Here is a 22955-nt window from a genome sequence, read left to right on the forward strand (position 1 = left end):
TGATTAATGGATAGAAAAAATTATTAGCAACATAATAAAAAATCCTTAGAGGTAAAGGAGAACACCAGTACAACATATCAAAATCTCTGGGACACTATGAAGGCAGTGCTAAGAGGAAAGTTCATGGCATTGAGCTCATGCATTAAAAGAATAGAAAGTCAACAAATAAATAACCAAAGCCCTAGAAAAAGGAGAAAGCAACACCAAAACCAGTAGAAAACAGGAAATAATTAAAATAAAGAGATGAAATTGAAACAAAAGAAACAATCCAAGAGATTGACCAAAAAAGTTGGTTCTTTGAAAAGAAAAATCAATAAAATTGATAAACCCTTAGCCAAACTAACAAAGAGAGAAAACTCAACTTATTAAAATTTGTGATAAAAAAGGAAATATTACAACAGACATTACTGAAATACAGATGATAATCAAAACCTATTTTGAAAATTTATACTCTCCTCTAGAAAATCTTGATGATATCAACAAATTTCTAGAGACAAATGACCTACCCAAACTGAATCAGTAAGACAGATCAACTTTAAGCAACGAAACTGAAGACACCATCAAAAGCCTACCAAGAAAGAAAAGCCCAGAACCAGACAGATTCTCAGCTGAGTTCTACCAGACCTTCAAAGAAGAACACCAATTCTTCTCAAATTATTCCATGAAACAGAAAAGGAGGGAACCCTTCCAAACTCATCCTATGAAGCTAGTATCACCCTGATACCAAAACCAGACTAAGACACATCAAGGAAAGAAAATTTCAGACCAACATCCCTGATGAACATATATGCAAAAATTCTTAATAAAATACTGGCAAATAAAATACAAAAACATATTTAAAAGATAGTACACCATGATCAAGTGAGGTTCATCCCAGGGATGCAAAGTTCGTTCAATGTACGGAAATCAATAAACATAATTTATCACATCAATAGACTTAAAGACAAGAATCACATGATTGTCTTAAAAGATGCAGAAAAAGCATTTGACAAAATACAGCATCAATTCATGCTCAAAACACTAGAAAAACTAGGGATAACAGAAACATATCTCAACATTGTAAAAGCTATATATGCTAAGCCCAAGGCCAACATCATTCTAAATGGAGAAAAATTTAAAGCATTCCATTTAAAAACTGGAACAAGACAGGGATGCCCTCTTTTATCACTTCTATTCCTGGAAACTCTAACCAGAGCAATTAGAAAATAGAAATTAAAGGGATACATATAGGAAAGGAAGAATTCAAACTATCCCTATTTGCTGATGACATGACTTTATATTTAGAAGACCCAAAAAAACTCCACCAGAAAACATCTAGCAAATTAGCAAATTCAGCAAATTAGCAGAATATAAATTCAGCAAATTAGCAGAATATAAAATTAACACTCATAAATCAATTGCATTCCTATATATATATATATATATATATATATATATATATATAGGAATGCAATTGATTTATGAGTGTTATAAGTGATGAGTGACTTGAAAGAGAAATTAGGAAAATGATCCTATTCATAATAGCCTTAAAGAAAATAAAATAGTTGGGAATAAATGTAACAAAAGAGGTGAAAGACCTATACAATGGAAACTACAGAACACCAAAGACATTAAAGAAGACCTTACAAGATGCAAAGATTCTCCAAACACAGAGACAACCCCACATAAATACAGTATCTCATACTAGACAAGAGGTTCCATAAACACACATTGGAGAAAAGATAGCCTCTTCAACAAATGGTGCTGGGGAAACTGGAAATCCATTTGTAATAAAATGAAGTTAGGGGCTAGGGATGTGGCTCAAGCGGTAGCGCGCTCGCCTGGCATGCGTGCGGCCCGGGTTCGATCCTCAACACCACATACAAACGAAGATGTTATGTCCGCCGAAAACTAAAAAATAAATATTAAAATAATAATAATTAAAAAAAATAAAATAAAATGAAGTTAGAAGGGCTGGGGATATAGCTCAGTTGGTAGAGTGCTTGCCTTGCATGCACAAGGCCCTGGGTTCGATCCCCAGCACCACAAACTTTTTAAAAAATGAAGTTAGAGCCTTATCTCTCAACATGCACTAACCTCAACTCAAAGTGGATCAAGGGTCTAGATATTAGACCAGCGACCTGTGCCTACTACAAGAAAAAGTAGGGGGCTGGGTCTGTGGCTCAGTGGCCGAGCACTTGCCCAGCATGTGTGAGGCACTGGATTTGATCCTCGGCACCACATTAAAAATAAATAAATAAAATAAAGGCATGCTGCCCATCTACAACTATGTTAAAAAGAAAAAGAAAAAGTAGGCCCAAATCTCCATCATGTCTGCTTAGGATCTGAATTCCTCAACAAGGCTCCTAAAGAGCAAGAATTAAAATCAAGAATCAATAAATGGTGGGGCCAGAGTTGTGGCTCAATGGTAGAGCACTTGCCTAGCATGTGTGAGGCACTGGGTTCAATCCCTGGGCATTACATAAACAAATAAAATAAAACCATTAAAAAAAAAATCAGGGGCTGGGGTTGTGGCTCAGTGGTAGAATACTTGCTTTGCACATGTGAGACCCAGGGTTCGATCCTCAGCACCACATAAAAATAAACAAAATAAAGACATTGTGCCCATGTATAACTAAAAAAGATTTTTAAAAAGAATCAATAAATGGTATTATACTAAAAAGTTTCTTCTCAGCAAAGGAAACAATTAATAATGTGAAGACAGAGCCTACAGAGTGGAAGAAAATCTTTACCACATGCATTTTAGATACAGCACCAATTTCCAGGATATATAAAGAACTCAGAAAACTTAACACCAAAAAAATAATAATAACCTAATCAATAAATGGGCTAAAGAATTGAACAGACCCTTCTCAGAAGAAGATATATAATCAATTAACAAATATTTGAAAAAAAATGTTCAACATCTCTAGTAATTAGAGAAATGCAAATCAAAACTACTTTAAGATTTCATCTCACTCCAGTGAGATGAAATGGCAGTTATCAAGATTATGAGCAACAGTAACTGTTGGTGAGAATGTGGGGGGAAAAGCACATCCATACATTGCTGGTGGGACTGCAAATTAGTGCAATCACTTTGGAAAGCAGTATGGAGATTCCTTAGCAAACTTGGAATGGAACCAAATGATTGGTCAATCCAACCATTTGACCCAGCTATGCCACTCCTTGGTCTATACCCAAAGGACTTAAAATCAGCAATACTATAGTGAAACACAGCCACATCAATGTTTATAGCAGATCAATTCACAATAGCTAAGCTGTGGAACCAACCTAGATGCCCTTCAAGAGATGACTGGAGAAAGAAACTGGTATATACACACATTGGAATATTTCTCAGCATTAAAAGAGAATAAAATCATGGCATTTGATGGTAAATGGATGGAGTTGGAAAAAATCATACTAAGCAAAGAAAGCCAATCCCAAAAAACCATAGGCCAAATGTTTTCTCGGATAAATGGATGCTGATCCATAATGGGGCAGGGAGAGCCTAGAAAGAATGGAGGAACTTTGGGTTAGGCAAAGGGCGGGTGGGGAGGGATTGGGGGTAAGAAAGATGAGAGAATAAGATAGATATCATTACCTTAGGTACATGTATGATTGTAGAAATCTACATTGTGTACAACCTGAGAAATAAAAAGTTGTGCTCCATTTGTATACAATGAATCAAAATACATTCTGCTGACATGTATAACTAATTAGAACAAATTTTAAAAATAGCTCTTTCCCCCCTCAAAAAAAAAAAAACTACACTGAGATTTCATTTCATTCCCATCATAATGGCAACTATCAAGAATACAAGTAACAATAAATGTTGGCAAGGATGTAGTGAAAAGGGTACTCTCATACGTTGTTGGTGGGACTGCAAATTGATGCAATCACTCTGGAAAGCAGTATGGAGATTCCTCAGAAAACTTGGAATAGAACCACTATTTGACTCAGTTATCCCACTCCTCAGCATACACCCAAAGGACTAAAAATCATCATACTATAGCCACATCAATATTCACAGCAGCTCAATTCACAATAGCTAAACTATGGAACCAACCTAGGTGCCTTTCAATAGATAAATGGATAAAAAAAAAATGTGGTACATACATACAATGGAATATTAGTCAGCCATAAAAAATAAAATTATGGCATTTGCTAGTAAATGGGTGGAACTAGAAATGCTAAGTGAAATAAGCCAATCTCAAAAAACCAAAAGCTGAATGTTCTTTCTGATATGGGGATGCTGACTCACAAAAGGCTGCTGGGGGTGGGCAGTGGAGGTTCACTGGATTGAACGTGGGGGAATAGGGGGAGGGGAAGAAAAGGGGGGATGGGAATGGAAAAGACAGTAGAATGAACTGAACATAACTTTCCTACGTTCACATAAGAATAAACAACCAATGTAACTTCCCCCAAGAATGGAAAGTTATACTTCACATATATATGATATGTCAAAATACATTCTATTGTCATGTGTAACTAAAAAAATAATAGGAAATAAAAGAATAACCATATAATCCAGCAATTACACTCCTAGGTATAGGTACACACCCCAATGAACTGAAAGTCTGAAGGGAATTTCTACCTACAAATTCATAAGCAGCAATGACTCACAATAGCCAAAAGATGAAAACAATTGTCCATTGATGGATCAATGGATAAACCAAATGTTATATACACACAATATTATTTGCCTTTAAAAAGAATGAAATTTTGATACATGCTAAAACATGGATGGACCTTGAAAATATGCTAAATGAATAAAGCCAGGCAGAAATGGTTAAATACTGTAAGATTTCATATATATATAAGGTAAATCCATACAGTTAAAATAGTGGTTATCAGGGGCTGGAAGCAAGGGGGAATTGGTTAATGGGTATAGAATTTCCACTTAGGATGATCAAAAAGTTCTGCAGATGGATAGTGGTGATGATTATTAGACAACATTGTGAATTATACTGAACACCACTAAATTTTACACTTAAAATGATTAAAATGGTATATTTTAGGTCATCTATGTTTTATCACAATAAAAAAGGCAATACCTGAGAAAATGGAATGTCATAATCCCTGTAGAAACCAGTTCTTTTTTTGTGAGAACTTTCTGTATGTTCCACATCTGAATCAAGACTGTAGTCTGAACTATCATCACTAGATGGGGAATTATGCTGAAGGGAAGGAAAAAAATGTGTTACATTTGCAAAAAGAAGAAAATTTAATAATTAACATATAAGCTTTAGCCAGATGTGCCAACAAGTAGGTCATAGTGTTCTGGTAGACTCTTAAGTATAACTGAAAAGTCTTTTCCACAGGCCACCAGCACCCCAACTTCTCTGAGATTTTCTGGGGAAAAGTATTTCTTCCTCTGTTTATAAAAGTATTTTTTTCATCATCCCTTTGGCCCAAGGACTTCAAACAGAAGTCATTTGGGCTCTAAAATTATCTTATACTTAAGCTAATCTTAAAGGAAGTAAAACCGGTTCCTCATAACCAAAAGGGGTCACAGAACACAAGTAGGAAATGCATTAATTTATTTCTATGTAAAATGCCTTTACGGTTCTTATTCTATTGTGTGAGTACACTAAAATGAAGATATCAAAACAATGCAAATCACATATATGAAATAAACCTAGCCCGTAAAATTAACCAAAAGTGAAATGAAAGCAACAATTGATTATGATGGAAAAATAGTTTTCAAGTCTGAATGCAATTTCCAAAAGAGTCACCAACTCTCTTACATCTGGTCAAAATACTTACCTTTGCAAGTTGAGTACCCTCTTAAAAAGTTCTCAAAGTTTACAGTGTGAAGACACTAAGCATGTATGTCCTCATTCCTGCATTCTCAGCATGTGGGTATAGTACAAAAGCAATGACATTCTTTGTAAGTGAATTAATCTCTGATGCTCTTACAGAGGAAGATCTATTTTGCTCCTTTCCATTCTTAAATATTCTTTTAGAGAAAACAATCTACTTTCTTCACTCACTTTAGTTTTCTCTTTGTTGACTTGATAGGTGATATGGTGTACTTTTTTGAGAATTTTTGTGTTTCCTTTTATACCTCCTTTTGGTAAGAGTGCTGGGAATCCAACCTAGGGCTTGGCACATGCCCTAGGCTTGGCACAAGTTCTGCAATTGAGCTGCTATATGCCTAGTCCCTAACCCTCCTTTTTTGTGGTGAGAATATTGTTTTAGTTATTCGTTTAAGTATTTGAAACTACTGCTTTAACTTTTATGATTTTACCTATAAAACACAGGTGAATTATTTCTTTCTATATATTTAGTTGGTAAGTACTAAAGTTTAAGGTCTAAATTATTTTTTTTTCTACAGAACTCTTTTTTTTTTTTGGTACTGGGGATTGAATTCAGGGGCACTCCACCATCGAGCCACATCTCCAGCCCTATTTTATATTTTATTTAGACACAGGGTCTCACTGAGTTGCTTAGCCCCTTGCTATTGCTGAGGCCGGTTTTGAACTCAAGATCCTCCTATCTCAGCCTCCTGAGCCGCTGGGATTACAGGTGTGCGCCACCACACCTGGCTCTACAGAACTCTTTTTTTTTTTTTTTATTTTTTATTGTTGGTTGTTCAAAACATTACATAGTTCTTGATATATCATATTTCACACTTTGATTCAAGTGGGTTATGAGCTCCCATTTTTACCCCATATACAGATTGCAGAATCACATCAGTTACACATCCATTGATTTGCATATTGCCATACTAGTGTCTGTTGTGTTCTGCTGCCTTTCCTATCCTCTACTATCCCCCCTCCCCTCCCTTCCCCTCTTCTCTCTCTGCCCCCTCTACTGACATTCATTTGTCCCCCTTGTATTATTTTCCCCTTTCCCCTCACTTCCTCTTGTATGTACTTTTGTATAACTCTGAGGGTCTCCTTCCATTTCCATGCAATTTCCCTTCTCTCTCCCTTTCCCTCCCACCTCTCATCCCTGTTCAATGTTAATCTTCTTCTCATGCTCTTCGACCCTACTCTGTTCTTAGTTACTCTCCTTATATCAAAGAAGATATTTGGCATTTGTTTTTTAGGGATTGGCTAGCTTCACTTAGCATAATCTGCTCTAATGCCATCCATTTCCCTGTAAATTCTATGATTTTGTCATTTTTTAATGCAGAGTAATACTCCATTGTGTATAAATGCCACATTTTTTTTATCCATTCATCTATTGAAGGGCATCTAGGTTGGTTCCACAGTCTTGCTATTGTGAATTGAGCTGCTATGAACATCGCTGTAGCAGTGTCCCTGTAGCATGCTCTTTTTAGGTCTTTAGGGAATAGACCGAGAAGGGGAATAGCTGGGTCAAATGGTGGCTCGATTCCCAGCTTTCCAAGAAATCTCCATACTGCTTTCCAAATTGGCTGCACCAATTTGCAGTCCCACCAGCAATGTACAAGTGTACCCTTTTCCCCACATCCTCGCCAGCACTTGTTGTTGTTGGACTTCATAATGGCTGCCAATCTAACTGGAGTGAGATGGTATCTTAGGGTGGTTTTGATTTGCATTTCTCTGACTGCTAGAGATGGTGAGCATTTTTTCATGTACTTGTTGATTGATTGTATGTCCTCCTCTGAGAAGTGTCTGTTCAGGTCCTTGGCCCATTTGTTGATTGGGTTGTTTGTTCTCTTATTGTCTAATTTTTTGAGTTCTTTGTATACTCTGGATATTAGGGCTCTATCTGAAGTGTGAGGAGTAAAGATTTGTTCCCAGGATGTAGGCTCTCTATTTACCTCTCTTATTGTTTCTTTTGCTGAGAAAAAACTTTTTAGTTTGAGTAAGTCCCATTTGTTGATTCTAGTTATTAACTTTTGTGCTATGGGTGTCCTATTGAGGAATTTGGAGCCCGACCCCACAGTATGTAGATCGTAGCCAACTTTTTCTTCTATCAGACGGCGTGTCTCTGATTTGATATCAAGCTCCTTGATCCATTTTGAATTAACTTTTGTGCATGGCGAGAGAAAGGGATTCAGTTTCATTTTGTTGCATATGGATTTCCAGTTTTCCCAGCACCATTTGTTAAAAGATGCTATCCTTCCTCCATTGCATGCTTTTAGCCCCTTTATCAAATATAAGATAGTTGTAGTTTTGTGGATTGGTTTCTGTGTCCTCTATTCTGTACCATTGGTCCACCCGCCTGTTTTGGTACCAGTACCATGCTGTTTTTGTTACTATTGCTCTGTATACAGAACTCTTAACATCATGTCACCTCATGATGAGTAAGGAGGACAAATGACATACAATTCAAGGACTAACATGCAAGCCACACAATGACTCCGAAAGTATTCAAATAGTAACAGAAAGAATTTAAGCACTTAAATGACTTCCTCTAAACAGACCACCCTTTTCACACTTTTTTGCTTTGGTATTTTCTGTGCCTCTTTGGACAATCTTACCTGTCTTTGAAGATTTACCACAAACTTCCATCTAACAAAATATACTTACTGAAGGAAGTATAGCACACAGCAATTGATGAAGATATTTTGGAAAATTTTATAATACTGTAACAAAATGTTTGCCTTATGATATTAAGTAAAATGCAAATATAAAATAAACAGTATTATTTCCAATATCAAGGAAACAGAAAAATAACTGGAAAGAAATATACTAAAATGTTAATTAATACTGGTTACTCTAGTAAGTCATTATTTAATTTTTAAATAATTACCTTCATGTTACTTTGTAACACAATATAGTATACTATATTAATAGTATGATTAATAGTCAGCTGGATACCTGTAATCCCAGGAACTGAGGAAGCTGAGGCAGGAGGATAGTAAGTTTGAGGCCAGCCTCACTAACTTAGCAAGACCCTGTCTCAAATAAAAGAAAATAAAAAGAGTTGGGGGTGTGGCTCAGTGATAAAGGTACTCTGGGTTAAATTCCTAGTATACCCCCCAAAAAAAAATAGGAATAAAAGATAAAAGAAAATGTATTCTGTACAAAATTCAAACAAACTGAAAAAAATGTCTCCTGGACTGTCTGCCTTATATCTCTCAGACATCCAGTCCACCCTGCATGATTAACTTTCCCAAAATGCCCATTGTGTAACATGCCTTCTCATCTGAAATGCTTCCCTCAGACTAGCACATCAATACCAGGCAGCTCTGTGTTTGTTTTCCAAGATCTCAAAATTTATCTACCTCCTTAAGTTCTGCCTCCTTTACAATGAGAACATATCTTAATCTAGCTCTTCTCGAGGGTTCCTTCATATATAAAATGCTCCTGCAAAATCTGGTCTGGCTAGTTCTTCCTCATCATTGGAATTATTTTCTCCTTTCTCTTCCTTTGAAATCTCATTTTTTTACATCAACTCCAATTCTTATTACTGTCTTCCTTTTCTTATTGTAGTGCATGCTCGTGTGCAGGCGCACGTTCTGAACCAAACGATTAGCACAATGCCAGATGTCTTCCCTATATCTCTATGCCATGGGAGTTAGCACATTATACATTGTTTGATTTGTTTTTTGTGATAATGGGCATTGAACACAAGGGTGCTCTACCACTGAGCTATATCTCTAGCCCTTTATATTTTTCACTTTGAAATAGGGTCTAAATTGTCAAGGCTCAAACTTGCCTCAGCCTCCCAAATTACTGGGATTATATTGTGTGCACCACCATATCTGGCTGATAATTGTTTTATGTTTATAATCTGTCCCCCTAATCTCACCAAATACAATCAAGTCAGAATTATGCATTTTCCTTCTTCTTTCATCAAAGTTTTTACCATAACATTAGCCAACAATTTTTTATGTACTACCTGTCTAGTTCAGACTAGTTGAAAATTTAAGACAAATAAACAAACAAATCTTATAGGGAGGAAGTTTATTAAGTTGACCAAAGGTAAAGAGACCAGGGACTAGCAAGAGTGTCCCCTGAGGAAGAGGCACTGACATCAGGATAGTCTTCTCTGCCTTCCTACCCTGAGCTTGTGTGACCTTCTAGTAACCTTGTGTAACCTTCTAGTAACCTTGTGTAACCTTCTAGCTTGTCTAACCCCAACAAAGGAAAGAAAAAAATACTCTTCCACAGCAGCCAATAGTGGAGTCCTAGACTGCAAACAAAAAAAGCATACTGGTACAATTTCCTAGTATGCGTCTAACAAAAGTTATAGATTTTCTAGCAAGATGGATTGCCAGATTGCACTCTCTATATTAACAGTGGTATAACTGTCGTTGCTTTCTTATGCAAGATCAAAAAAAATGTGGTGTATACTTTGAACCAACAGGTAGGATTTGTGAATTCAGTAGAAATGGATCCTCTTTTACGCCACATGGACTTTGTGCTTTTTGTCCCTGAAATTTTAAGGTTCTTCTGGGCCTCAGGTCTTAGACTAAGGGGCAGAAAAGAGTACAGACTCTTAATTGAAAAGGCACAGTAAAAGTCTTTCTTCTTAGCCTGGTGCGGTGGTGCATGCCTGTTATCCCAGTGGCTTGGGAGTCTGGAGCAGAAGGATCTCAAGTTCAAAGCCAGCCTCGGCAACACAGTGAGACCCTGTCTCTAAATACAAAATGTGGCTGGGGATGTGGCTCAGTAGTTGAGTGCCTCTGAGTTGAAGTCCTGGTACCCCCCACCAAGTCTTTATTTTTTTTACATTTTTTATGTAGGAAAGCTAATTTATTCCTTAATGTTCTATGACCTTGGATCATAGTTAAGAAAATTTCTTCACCCTTCACTCCCAGGTATTATAAGATCTACAACTATGCTTTATTCTATCACTTACATAACTACTATTTTTTAACATTTAAATATTTGATCTACCTGGAGTTTATCCTAATGTTAAGAACTGATTCTGCTTTTATGTTCATATCATTACCTAATTCTCCCAGCATTACTTATTTTAAAATTCATTATTTTTCTTTCTGTCTCTCTGACTATCTAAGGTATCTGCCTATTTATTTAAAGTGCTGGGGGTTGAACCAGGGCCTTATACATACTAAGCAAATGCTGTACCCCGAGCTACATCCCCTACCCCCAAATCCATCTTTTTATGCTAGTTTGAGGTGCTCCTCTGTCATATATGACATTTCCACGTGTATTAGGTCCATTTCTGAGTTTTCTTTTTCGTCCATTGGCCTATCTTTCTCCATGCACCAATATTGGGCAAATTATTCAATAACAAGGGCTTTGTTATGCTTTAATATGTTAGGATCACCCCACATAGTCTTCTTTCTCATGTTTTCTTATCTATTCTTGGGTGATAGTTTTATAATCCACAAATTCTTTAATACTCCTCCATTCAAAAAGTAGGGATTAATTCCTCTCCCCTTGATTATGGGCTAGTTTTAGTAACTCAGTTCTAAAAAAATATAACATGTCAAAAAGTAATGGTATATCACTTCTCGTATTAGGTTATAAAAAGACTGTAGGTTTGATCTCAGGTATTCTCTCTTCTTCTCTCTCACTCTTGTTTCAATGGCTCTGGGGAAAACCAGCTATCATCCTGAGGGTGTTGAAGCAGTTTTTGGCAAGACCCTATGGCAAGAGATTATAGGATCTTTGAAGGTTTGGGAAAAAAAATCCTTTCTTGAAAATATTTGGCCCCTTTATTTCTTAGTAGGAGAGATTATGAACTAAATTCTTCAAAAAAGTCCATTAGACTTTTTGACTCTCTGAAACCAACTTTGTAAGGTATATTTTTCTAGAAAATTATCCATTTCATCTTGGTTTATTTTCATAAAATTATACAAATAAATTTCTTATAGTTTTAATTTCCTCTTTTTATCTAACTTTATTTTTATCTAATTTTTCTTTTCCTTTTTTTCTTGACCAGTTTGGCCAATGACATATGTTTTGTCTTTTTTTAAGACCTATTATTTTTTCATTCTAACTCATAAAGTTCTGTTTGTAACTTTAGTACTTTCTGTTTTATTTTCCTTTATTGTTTTTCAACTTGGGAACTTAGCTGATCTTTTTGTTTTTTCATTTTTATTGCTATGAACACTTAATGCTATAATTTTTTTTTAGAGAGAGAGAGAGAGAAAGAGAGAGAGAGAATTTTAATATTTATTTTTTAAAATTTTCAGCGAACACAACATCTTTGTTTGTATGTGGTGCTGAGGATCGAACCTGGGCCGCATGCATGCCAGGCGAGCGTGCTACCGCTTGAGCCACATCCCCAGCCCAATACTATAATTTTTATTCTGATAATTATAGTTAATAACTATAAGATGACAACAATTTTATACTGATTACTACATATTCTTCAGTTTTTCCATTCTTTACATTCTTTAGGAATGAATAAATGAATAAACAGATGGACAATGCCAGTGCTGCTAATTACAGTCATAATGTTCTAATACACTAAATTCTGCCCCTTTTATAGTCATCATTTATTCTTGGTTTCACAGATAAATATTTGTGTGCATGTAGTAGGCTGATCCTACCCATCCCCAAGTGATTTCGGTTATCTGAATTTGTTTTCTAGCAGATTTGCATGGCAACAATATTTCCTGAGTTCTTGCACATACACTCTGTCTGAGAACTGTACATTTGAAGGGCAGTATTCTAACTGGATATAAAATCCCCAGCTTGCATTTTATTACCTTATTTAAATTTGTCAATCCAACAGAAGATAAATGGATTGACAAATTTTTAAAAACGTCTATATATAGATTCTTATTTTCTTTCTTTAATAAGGGCCTTGGGGTTTTGTGTTATTGTTGTTGTTGTTTTGTTGTTGTTTTGCTTGAATGGCCAAGGAATTCTTTTTTCCAATTCTATTTTTTTGTTTAGTCATAGTTCATATTATTTTCCTAATTTTTTAACATTCTGAAATATTGGATTAAATGGTTTTGTATGCTTGTCGGCATTCTTTCTTTTCCAAAGGAACATTATTCTCTCATTTTTCTTGTAACAATTTCTCTGGAATATGACCAGAGTCCTGTCTTGATTCTCATGTAAAAGAATGCATGGGATGAGCCAAGAAAGATTCCCTAGAGTCAAGCCTTTGGGGCTGCCTCTTCTGTTGTCAATGCAAAGTATTAAGAACACAATCAAGTGTCCTCTGAGACATGCTTCTTCCATCTCCTTCCCCATCATTTCCTTCTTTGGCCCTGGTGTGTTTGTGACTCAATTTAGATTCTACTCTCAACAGTTGCCTTCTCAGTGTGAGGCTCTGTCCTAGGAAAGGGATTTGGTTGATTAGTATGAGGAATTAATTAGGCCCACTTCAGCACCATCCAATTTTCTGTCGTCACCTGATATTCAAGTGTGAACTAGAATCACAAAGCCCTGAATGTTTTTCTGTTGCTGCTCTCATACAGACCCATGAGATTCCAGTGTTGAGCAGGGACCCCTCCACTTGAGATGGCAGTTTGTTTCCTGGGAGTTCCTTGACCTTCTCTCTGCTCTGTTTCACACAGTTGCTGACTCTATAACTGGTCTTATTGCTGTCTGTATGGTTTGGCTATTTGTATTTTTGAGGTTTGTGGGGATAACTTGTTATTTTATTTTGCCAATGAGTTTTTAGTTTTGTTTTATTAACTGCAATGGGGGAAATTCAGGGAGTTTTTAAAACTACCCCACCACTGCTGCCAGGATAGGATCCCTTCTTCCCAGTCCAAACTCACATTATTTTCCATCAAGCAAGTTATTGTTTTCTTGATGGCAGTTGTTTTTCATTTATTTATCACCTTTCTCCTTACCATTTTTCTATAAAAGCAAACAGTTTGAATCACCACTCTAACCCTGGCATATAACAGGCTTCCACAGTAAGCACGGAATAATACACATGGATAATCCACACGAACGAATGAATGAACAGACAGACAATGCCAGTGCTGCTAATCCACATTTGTAGAGCATAAAATTTTATTTTCTTAACCTTCTAATATCCTTGCCTACAATCACTCATCCAGAAGAGATTATATTTTAATCTGAATTAAGCGGGGGTTAGATTTACCTTTTTTTTTTTTTAATTTAACCTTTATTTATTTATTTTTTTAATGTGGTACTTAGGATTAAACCCAGGGCCTCACATGTGCTAGGCAAGTGCTCTACCACTGGCCACAACCCGAGCACTACCTTGATTATTTTTTGAATCTCTAAAATAATTCATAAAATATTTATGCTTAGAAAATGTGTTACTCAATTAAATAAAAATATATAATCCATATATTTTACAAAGAAAATAGACAATGGATTATATTTTCTAATTTTCAGTATATTATATTTTATTAAAAATTGTCAAAAGAACAGTGTGTACAACTAACCTTATGTTTCTCACGTTTTCTCCTTTTGGATTTCTTCTTCTCTCTTTCTTTCTTGTGTTTTTTTCTTGATTTTCTGTAGGATTTCTCATTTTTCTGTTTTTCATCCTCTTTTGCTTCATGCTCTTGTGTTTCTTCAAATCCTGCATCATCTATTTCACCATCTTCTAATTCATCATCTTCTCTATACAAGACAATGAAAATTTAATTTTCAAATGTCAGTTCTAAAATAAATCTTATAGAAATATTTTCAAAAGAAAAAAAAAGCATGTGTCAAGAATTTAAGATATATTCATTTTGATAATGGACTGAAAGTCATGTTCCATCAAGGGCCTGAGAGTAAATATTTTTATATTTGCAAGCCATATATTTTCTGTTGCAAATTCACTGTCTTCGTTTTTTTTTTTTTTTTTGGTGCTGGATTGAACCCAGGGCCTTGTGCATGAGAGGGAAGTAACTCTACCAACTGAGCTATATACCCAGCCCTCATCTTCTTCTTTAAAAAAAAAAAAAAAAACTTGAGAAATATAAGAACCATTCCCAATAGCCAAAGTCTGCCAAACTCTAATTTAGATTAAGATCACTGACTCTCCCCAAAATAATGAATGAACAATGAATACAGTACTATCCCAAAGTATTACAATAGTTACCATCTACTACAATACCTTCAAGAGGCAAAAAAAAAAAAAAAGCTAAAATAAAATACTTGAGGAAACACTCTAAATACAAGAAAGTATTTTTAACTTAGTGACCCATATGCAGCAGAATAGCTTTAAAGTAAATTAAATTCGATATTTTAAAATAAATTCAATGGATATTTCTTAACAAAGTAAACTTCAATAAGCAAATTTAATACATAATAAGTAATAAAACCAAGCTAAAAAGAAGAATTATTAATTCCTCTTTTGAATTATCTTGAAGACTTAAAAAATAATCCAGTAAATCTTAATGCATATATTAAAAGAGACAATAAATCTGTAAAAAATATTCACAGTAAAATTTTACATTTAATTCCACTTTCCAAATACTAGTATCTTTGCTATTTTGGAAGTTGAATCTTAGAAACTGACTTTTCATGTTGATCATGAAATTTTTATAGTTAATAGAAGACAAAATATTTATTATTTTAAATGCAAATAAACCAACTGATATAACTGGAAGATGAATACATAAAACAATTTTAACACTTACTCATGCTTCCATACACTACAGTTTGAAAAGCTACAAACTACAAATAGTACATGCTGGTCTTTGTATAACTGGAAGCAAATGAGAAACACCCAAACTATGGTGTGTACATTTTAAAGATAATTTAAAATTACTTGAAACATGTAATTTCTAAAATGCAAAATTGGTCATGTCACTCTTCAGCTAAACATCTTCAATAATATCTCAAATTTGGGAATAGAATAAGTAGACTCAATAAGACAGATCAAGAGCTGATAACTGTGGGGTGTGTCTATGAGGATTCATTTTACTATTCTTTATCTGTTTAAGTTTTGTATAATAAAAAGAATCTTCACTGGTTCCTTTCTGGACTGAGGATATTGAATCTCCTTTTTATAACTGAGTTTCTGCTTATCCAGTTACTTTCCATTCCTCAAGTCCCCAAGCCTTAAACTTTGTCTAAAAACTCACTACCCTGCTCATCTCAGTATCCACCCATATCTGGTCACCTGGCTAATACTAACAGAATACTTAGGACCCAGCTTACAGTTTAGATGTTATTTCCGCTAAGATACCTCCTTATCACCCAGGTTTAGGTGAAATACTCCATTCTAAGCACCCCCTAATAACCCTCCATTTCTCTTATCCCTGCACTCTGCACATTATGTTCAAATGCCTTGTTTATTGGTTGGTAAATGTGGGGTACATATGCAGTCCTAGCATCTAGCATGGTACCCCTTCTGTTTACTGAATGACTGAATGTATAATATCCATTACTTTTGCATTCTAGAACAAGTACATAATTCCACCCTTAAGTAAATGTTATAATTTTTCCCAGTTTCTATTAAAAAATCAAGATGGACTTGAAAATTTCTTGTGAAGCAGGCTTGGCATTCTGTTTAATAAAAATGTTCTGAACTTTTATAAAACTCTAAAACTTTATGGCCCAAGAAAATCAGTGCATATAATCACCAAAAGACAATTATAAGAATGGTTTCAGCAGCTTTACTAATAATAGCAAATAATTTTAAATAGCCCAAATCTCCATCAGCAGGTGAATAAATATATAAATTGTGCTTTATTTATATAATAAAATAATATGGGTAAAAAATTAACTACACAAAATAATATGGATGAGTCTCAGAGAAATAATGGGTGAAAAAGGCCAGACATAAGACTTTACTAAGTCCATTTGTATGCACTTCAAGAACAGACAAAACTCATCGCAGTGATAGAAGCCAGAGTAACAACTGCCTCTTGGGGATATATAGCTGGCCAGAAAAAAAAAACAAACAAAACAAAAGAAAAAAGAAAGCAGTACTGATTTCTGGGGTGTTGAAATATTTTGTACATTGATCTGTGTTGTGATTACTACAACATAAGTATGTATAAGTATGTATAATTTGTGAATATTAATACAGTAGTACATTTAAAAATCATTCACTTTGCTATGTTATACCACAAAAATTTAAATATAAATGACAAAAAATATCTATGGGTGTTGATCATTTCTTTTACTACCTCTATCCTCCAACTTGAGCTCCTTAAAGTAATTTAAAAAAAAAACAACCTTATACCTAGAAATCAGAAATTCATATTTAGCATTTTGACTAGAGCTATTTAAAAACATCAAGTACTCAAGCTGAAATGCTACATGCAAATTTATGACCTACTTTACATCAATGTGAAATATGAGCTTTTCATATTTTTTACTAGGATAAAACACTACAAGTTTTAAACTTTTTTCTATCTTCTCCCATAGCCTATTTATCATTTTAGCATTCATACAAGAACAGATATAAACATGAATTTCTGTTTCAATACAAAAATTAGATAGAAAGATGAAATAAAGAACAATGATTCACGTGTCTATGAACTGCTTCTACATGCTTTAAAAAGTAAGTTTGGAGCACATATGAAAGTATGCGTAACATAACGGAAAGAGAAGACTTAGTGGAAGGAAAGTTGGATTCTAATTCCAGCCATCATCAAAATAAAATAAAGCTTTCTTTACTATTGAGCAACTAGTAATTTGTCAGATACCAACCTGTGATCTTGAGATAAAACAAGAGAATAAGAGAATCAAGAAATGCTTAGCATTCTCTAGATTTTGAATGAGCTCAACACTATTTTGTTTACTAAACCTAGATAGTTTTTAAAAACTTAATAAATCAAAAAGAGAAGTTCCCAGGTCAAATATATATATGGGACTTCTTATTAACATGGAAATAAGAGTGATTATAGAACTGGGGTTTGTGGCTCAGAGGTAGAGTGCTCCCCTAGCATGGGTGAGGTACTGGGTTCGATCCTCAGCACCACATAAAGTAAAATAAAGACATTGTGTCCACCTATAACTAAAAAATAAATATTTTTTAAAAAGAGTGATTATATTCTTTTCAGGAAAGTGGCATATTCATGTTCATATACCAGACACCAGTAAATAACTATCCAGTTAGTACACAAAATTACCTTTCAAAGAGTTTATCTCTAAGTCAAATCCACAGAGACAGAAAGTAGATTAGAGGTTGCCAGGTAGACTAGAGGGAAGAATGGGAATTGATTATCAACAGATCTGGGTTTCTTTGTGGAAGTGATGAAAATGCTCTAAAATTAGATAGTGGTAATGATTGCATAACCCCAGATATACTAGAAACCAATGGATTACATAGTTTAAAGGGTGAATTGTATCTCAATGAAGTTTAAAAAATATTTTTTTCTCTAGACTTATATTCTAGATTGAAGACATTAGAGAAAACCATAATATGCAATGGTATAAGTAAAAGACTCTGAAATTGGTCAGTATCCTCACCATTCACATGTTCTTATTCTGAAGGTAATTACTCACTAAAGCCTTATAAATTGATATGTCTCAACAGGGGTATTCTAGTTTTCACCGTTCTGGGTATTGCTGGCTATTGAGATAAATTAACCTGAACCATTTAGTCTTATGTTTCTGCCTTTTCTTTACGATTGCCTAAAGGCTCCTTTTACAAGCTACAGATCAGAAACTGAGTCTTCTGGAAGAAATGCAAAAGCCTCAGTAAGAGACTACACATACTCCTGATGGATGCCATTACAAGACATTACTTACAAATATGAACTTCCTGAGACAGGCTGACATATCACCACAATATCCACAATTTGTGCCTGTGTCAGGATTTCTCCAGAAGCAGACAACATAATACAACAAAATGCTTATCCTAAAAACAGAAAAACATGGCTTTCCAGATGCTTGAAACCACCACTTGGGACACTTTTCTTCCATGCTTTTGTACTGATTTATGCTGTCATTTCTCTCTCACCAGGGTGATAAGGTAGAAAATGGCTTTATGCTAGTGCCTTGCAGCACTGTATGAGCTCCACAGAGGTCACACAGGTCAGGCTCAGCACAGGCTGGCTTAAACCTGGGCAGACTGCCTCTGACCTCCAGATATGGCATGATTCTACTACCAGGCTGTACCTCGCCCACCTCCCTATTTTGTGGGAGGCTGCTGGGAGGCAGTTTCTCATCCACACTCCTGGCTTCCAATGAGGTCTGAGATTTACCACAGCTGCAGGATAAGTGTTTAGCTTTAGTAAGGAAACAGGCTAAGAAAAGTGTTTAGCTTTAGTATGGAAACAGCTCCTCAACAACAGAGTGCCCACCACACATGCTGCTGATCATCTGACTCCTTCAGGTTTGGTGTTGTCTTGTGGGAAGAGACTCGGGCAGCTGACACTAGGCAGGCTGTGCCTCTATTGTCCATGTAACAAGTGTCGGAATCCTACTGGTTCAATCAGTCAACATGCTTGACGGATAACTAGCTCAGCTAAGACTTTTCCCATGCCTACTCTGTCTTCTCTCAACATATGCAGTTTATGAAAAGGCAGCAGAATACAACAGACACTAGTATGGCAGTATGTAAAAACGTGGATGTAGGGGCTGGGGATGTGGCTCAAGCGGTAGCGCGCTCGCCTGGCATGCGTGCGGCCTGGGTTCGATCCTCAGCACCACATACAAACAAAGATGTTGTGTCCGCCAATAACTAAAAAAATATTTAAAAATTCTCTCTCTCTCTTCCCCCCTCTCTTTAAAAAAAAAAAAGTGGATGTATAAACAATGTGATTCTGCAATCTGTATACAGGGTAAAAATGGGAGTTCATAACCCACTTGAATCAAATGTATGAAATATGATATGTCAAGAGCTATGTAATGTTTTGAACAACTAATAATAATTTAAAAAAAATGAATGGTCCTCGTAAATCCTAAACTCCCTCCCTAGCCTACATCTCCAAACTACATATTTTTCTTCAAGGAAAACATTATCTGGTCATAGTGAGGCCATGACAACAACTTAACATGAATTTTTGAGATTTTATGTTTATCCCCAAACTGGACCTTGGATATTTACATCCTAGATGGCTTATCTTACTTAACTCAGTTATCCTTTATAGCTTCAGAAATAGCTTCTTTTTACAAATTACCACAGGAACAATCTGAGGAGCATCTACAACTTTATCTTTTATCCACTATATTCTTACACCCTCTGAAATATATTTATAGCTAGCAGAAATTTTACCTTTTTGACTATCTACAGTTAATATAATTTTTACTTGATTGGTTTTACTCTTCAAGCCAATCTCAGAATCTGTCAAAGCCTCACATCTCAACTCAAATATAGATTCCTTCAGGAATGAGACTTAATACAAAAATATGAGCAATATTATTCATACATACATACATACATACACACAGCATACTGTTTTTCAGTCCTAGGGATCACACTCAAGGCATTCTACCACTGAACTACATCCTCAGCTCTTTGTTTTTATTTATCTATATTTGGTACTAGGGATTGAACTCAGAGGCACTTAACCAATGAGACACATCCCCAGCCCTTTTTTAATTTTTCATTTTGAGACAGGGTGTAACCCTCCACAGTCCTATAACAACCTTTGCAAAAATCACTTAATTTTATGTAAGATATCTCTACCCTAGAGATAACTGAGAATTCTTTCTTCCTTTTGTTTTGTTTTGTACTGGGATTTGAATCCAGGGGTGCTTAACCACTGAGCCACATCCCCAGCTCTCTGCCTTTTTATATATTTTATTTATTTATTTACTTTGGTGCCAGGGATTGTATTTTATTAGAGACAGGGTCTCACTGAGTTGCTTAGCATCTCACCATTGCTGAGGCTGGCTTCGAACCCAAGATTCTCCTGTCTCGGCCTCCTGAGCTGCTGGGATTACAAGCACATGCCACCGCACTTGGCTTATATATTTTATTTTGAGACAGGGTCTCACCAAGTTGCTCAGGACCTCACTAAGTTGCTGAGGCTGGTTTTCAAATTGCTGTTCTATTGCCTCAGCCTCTCCTGGGATTATAGGCTTGTGCCACCATGCCCAGTGAGAATTCTTACTTCTGTTACAAGTAATAACTCTTTTGTTTTTTAAACTATATGTGGCCTTCCTAATCTTTATTTCTTAAATCAGTAACATATTTATTTACTCATATTTGTTTCATCAAAACCTAACTTACACAATAACTTGTTACATTAACTCTCTGTACCAACATAATAGAGCAGTTTATGTATTTCCTTCTCAAGGCTTTCAGGAGAACATGCTTCCCTAGGAGTGTCTCAAAGAATACTGACCCTGGATTGAGGTCATATAACTTGAAAATTTGTCAAGCCAGATGCATGGCACATGCCTGTAATCCCAGTGATTCAGGAGGATAAGACAGGAGGATCAAAAGTTTGAGGCCAGCCTCAGCAATTTAGCAAGATCCAAGCAAACTTATTATATATATTTATATATACATATATATTATATGCATATATGTATATATAAAGGGGGGGGTCTTGCTGAGAAGCTGGGATCTTGCTACATTTATTTTGTAAATGAAGGAAAATAAAGGGGCTCTGATATCCAGTCAGGCTAAGTGCAAGGCCTTCAGTTAGATCCTGCACAGCAGTGAACACACAACTTCCTTGTTCTGTATCTACAGGATGAAGGGTTTCCAGCATGTGTGTCCCAAGGTGTGCCTGATACTCATATCCTAGTTCAGATCTCTTGAAGCAATGCCTGTGCTTTCACGACATGAGCAGAAAAACGATCAAAGGGAAAAATTTCTAGTGCCCAGTATGAAGAGACACACTGAATTCATTTCTTGCCCAGCAAGCACCATTAATATGGCTTTTGTTTTTTTAAGATCTGATGGCATTTGCATTATTCCTAGAAAGGTATTAATAGTCTTTCATTAAAGAAACTATAAAACATGTAAATAAATCACAGTTAAAATTCTAAAAATTAAGATGAGGCTATGGCTGAGATAAGTGAACCCAGAAACCCTAATTTTTAAATGCAAACTACAGATATGGCTCTGAGCTTCAGAAAGACAGGCATAAGACAACAGTGCCTCCAAGAAAAGAGAACATTTACTCCAAGAGTAGCATTTTTTTTTCTTGAAATAACAAAGAAATTTCTGAGTCCTCATAAATATTACCTGAAAAGTTACTATATACTGTATACTTGATATGATAATGCTCACAACATATCCCAATTTGAGCCAAGGACAGACTGCCAAGATTCAATTAAGAAGAAAAAATATGAGAAAACAAAGTAAAACTGTCTAAGCATACAACCATCTGATGTTCTTAGTCCAGGGACAAAATCTACAACATCTGGACTAGCAATTCTAAAAACTGTATGTATAGAAGAATTTTACCTCTCCAGCTTTAAAAAAAATAAAACAAAAAAGCCATTTTTTTCATTTAACATGTATTTATTCACCACCTTCTCAGTAGGGAGACAATGATAAATGACATACAACACAACAACAAAGAGACATGGTTTCTTCTCTCATAAAATTTTTAATCTAGTGATGGGAAAGAGCAATCAAAGAATCACACAAATAAATACAAAATTAACAACCATACAAGTATATGAAGGAGGAAACGGTGCCCTCAGAGCACTGCAGCAGGGGGAAGCCACCTGTCAGAAAAGTCTGGAATGCTTTCCCTGAGGAAGCAGGGATGAACTGAAATGAGGCATTAACCTGAGTGACGGGCACAGGGAGAAAGACCTCTGCACACAGAGGAAACTTCTGTGAGATATTTCTGTGAAGAAAGCATGACATACCACAGGAACTGAGACAAGGCTAATGTCACTGGATCATAAAATAAACATAAATTGCTTTAATTCCTCCAGAATTATTAGGGTTTATTAGGCAGCCTCCAGAGTAGACCAGTTGACAAGGGATTTGGACTTCTAAGATGCTATAGAGTTTTCTTTTTATTGAACACTTTTTTTTTTCAAGTGCTCAAAGAACATTAGTCCAAACCTTTTAGCAAACACTTTTTTAAAGACGTAAAAAGAGACAAGGAGCAGTGGTGCACACCTGTAATCCCAGCAACTCAGGAGGCTGAAGCAGGAGGGTCACAAATTCAAGGCCAGCCTCAGCAACTTAGCAAGACCCTGTCTCAAAATAAAAAAAATTAAAAAAGGATTGAATATGTAATTCAGTTGTAAAGTGTCCTTGGGTTTAATCCCAAGTACCAAAATTTTTTAAAAAATCAAATCATACAAAAGTGGAAAATG

At 35.5% G+C, this 22955-nt stretch overlaps 1 protein-coding gene across 1 annotated transcript in view; it reads right to left on the reverse strand.

The window, feature by feature from the left end:
* Window positions 1-22955, reverse strand: part of Zc3h6 (zinc finger CCCH-type containing 6) — a 66901-nt gene that overhangs the window by 31235 nt on the left and 12711 nt on the right. The window contains exons 2-3 of the mRNA XM_071601816.1: window positions 14213-14393; window positions 5034-5156 (exon numbers count right to left, since the gene is read on the reverse strand). Coding sequence (XP_071457917.1) covers window positions 5034-5156; window positions 14213-14393 — 304 coding nt within the window. The remainder of the gene's footprint in view (window positions 1-5033; window positions 5157-14212; window positions 14394-22955) is intronic.

This window comes from Marmota flaviventris, chromosome 14, assembly GCF_047511675.1.
Source record: "Marmota flaviventris isolate mMarFla1 chromosome 14, mMarFla1.hap1, whole genome shotgun sequence".
Taxonomy (NCBI): Eukaryota; Metazoa; Chordata; class Mammalia; order Rodentia; family Sciuridae; genus Marmota; species Marmota flaviventris.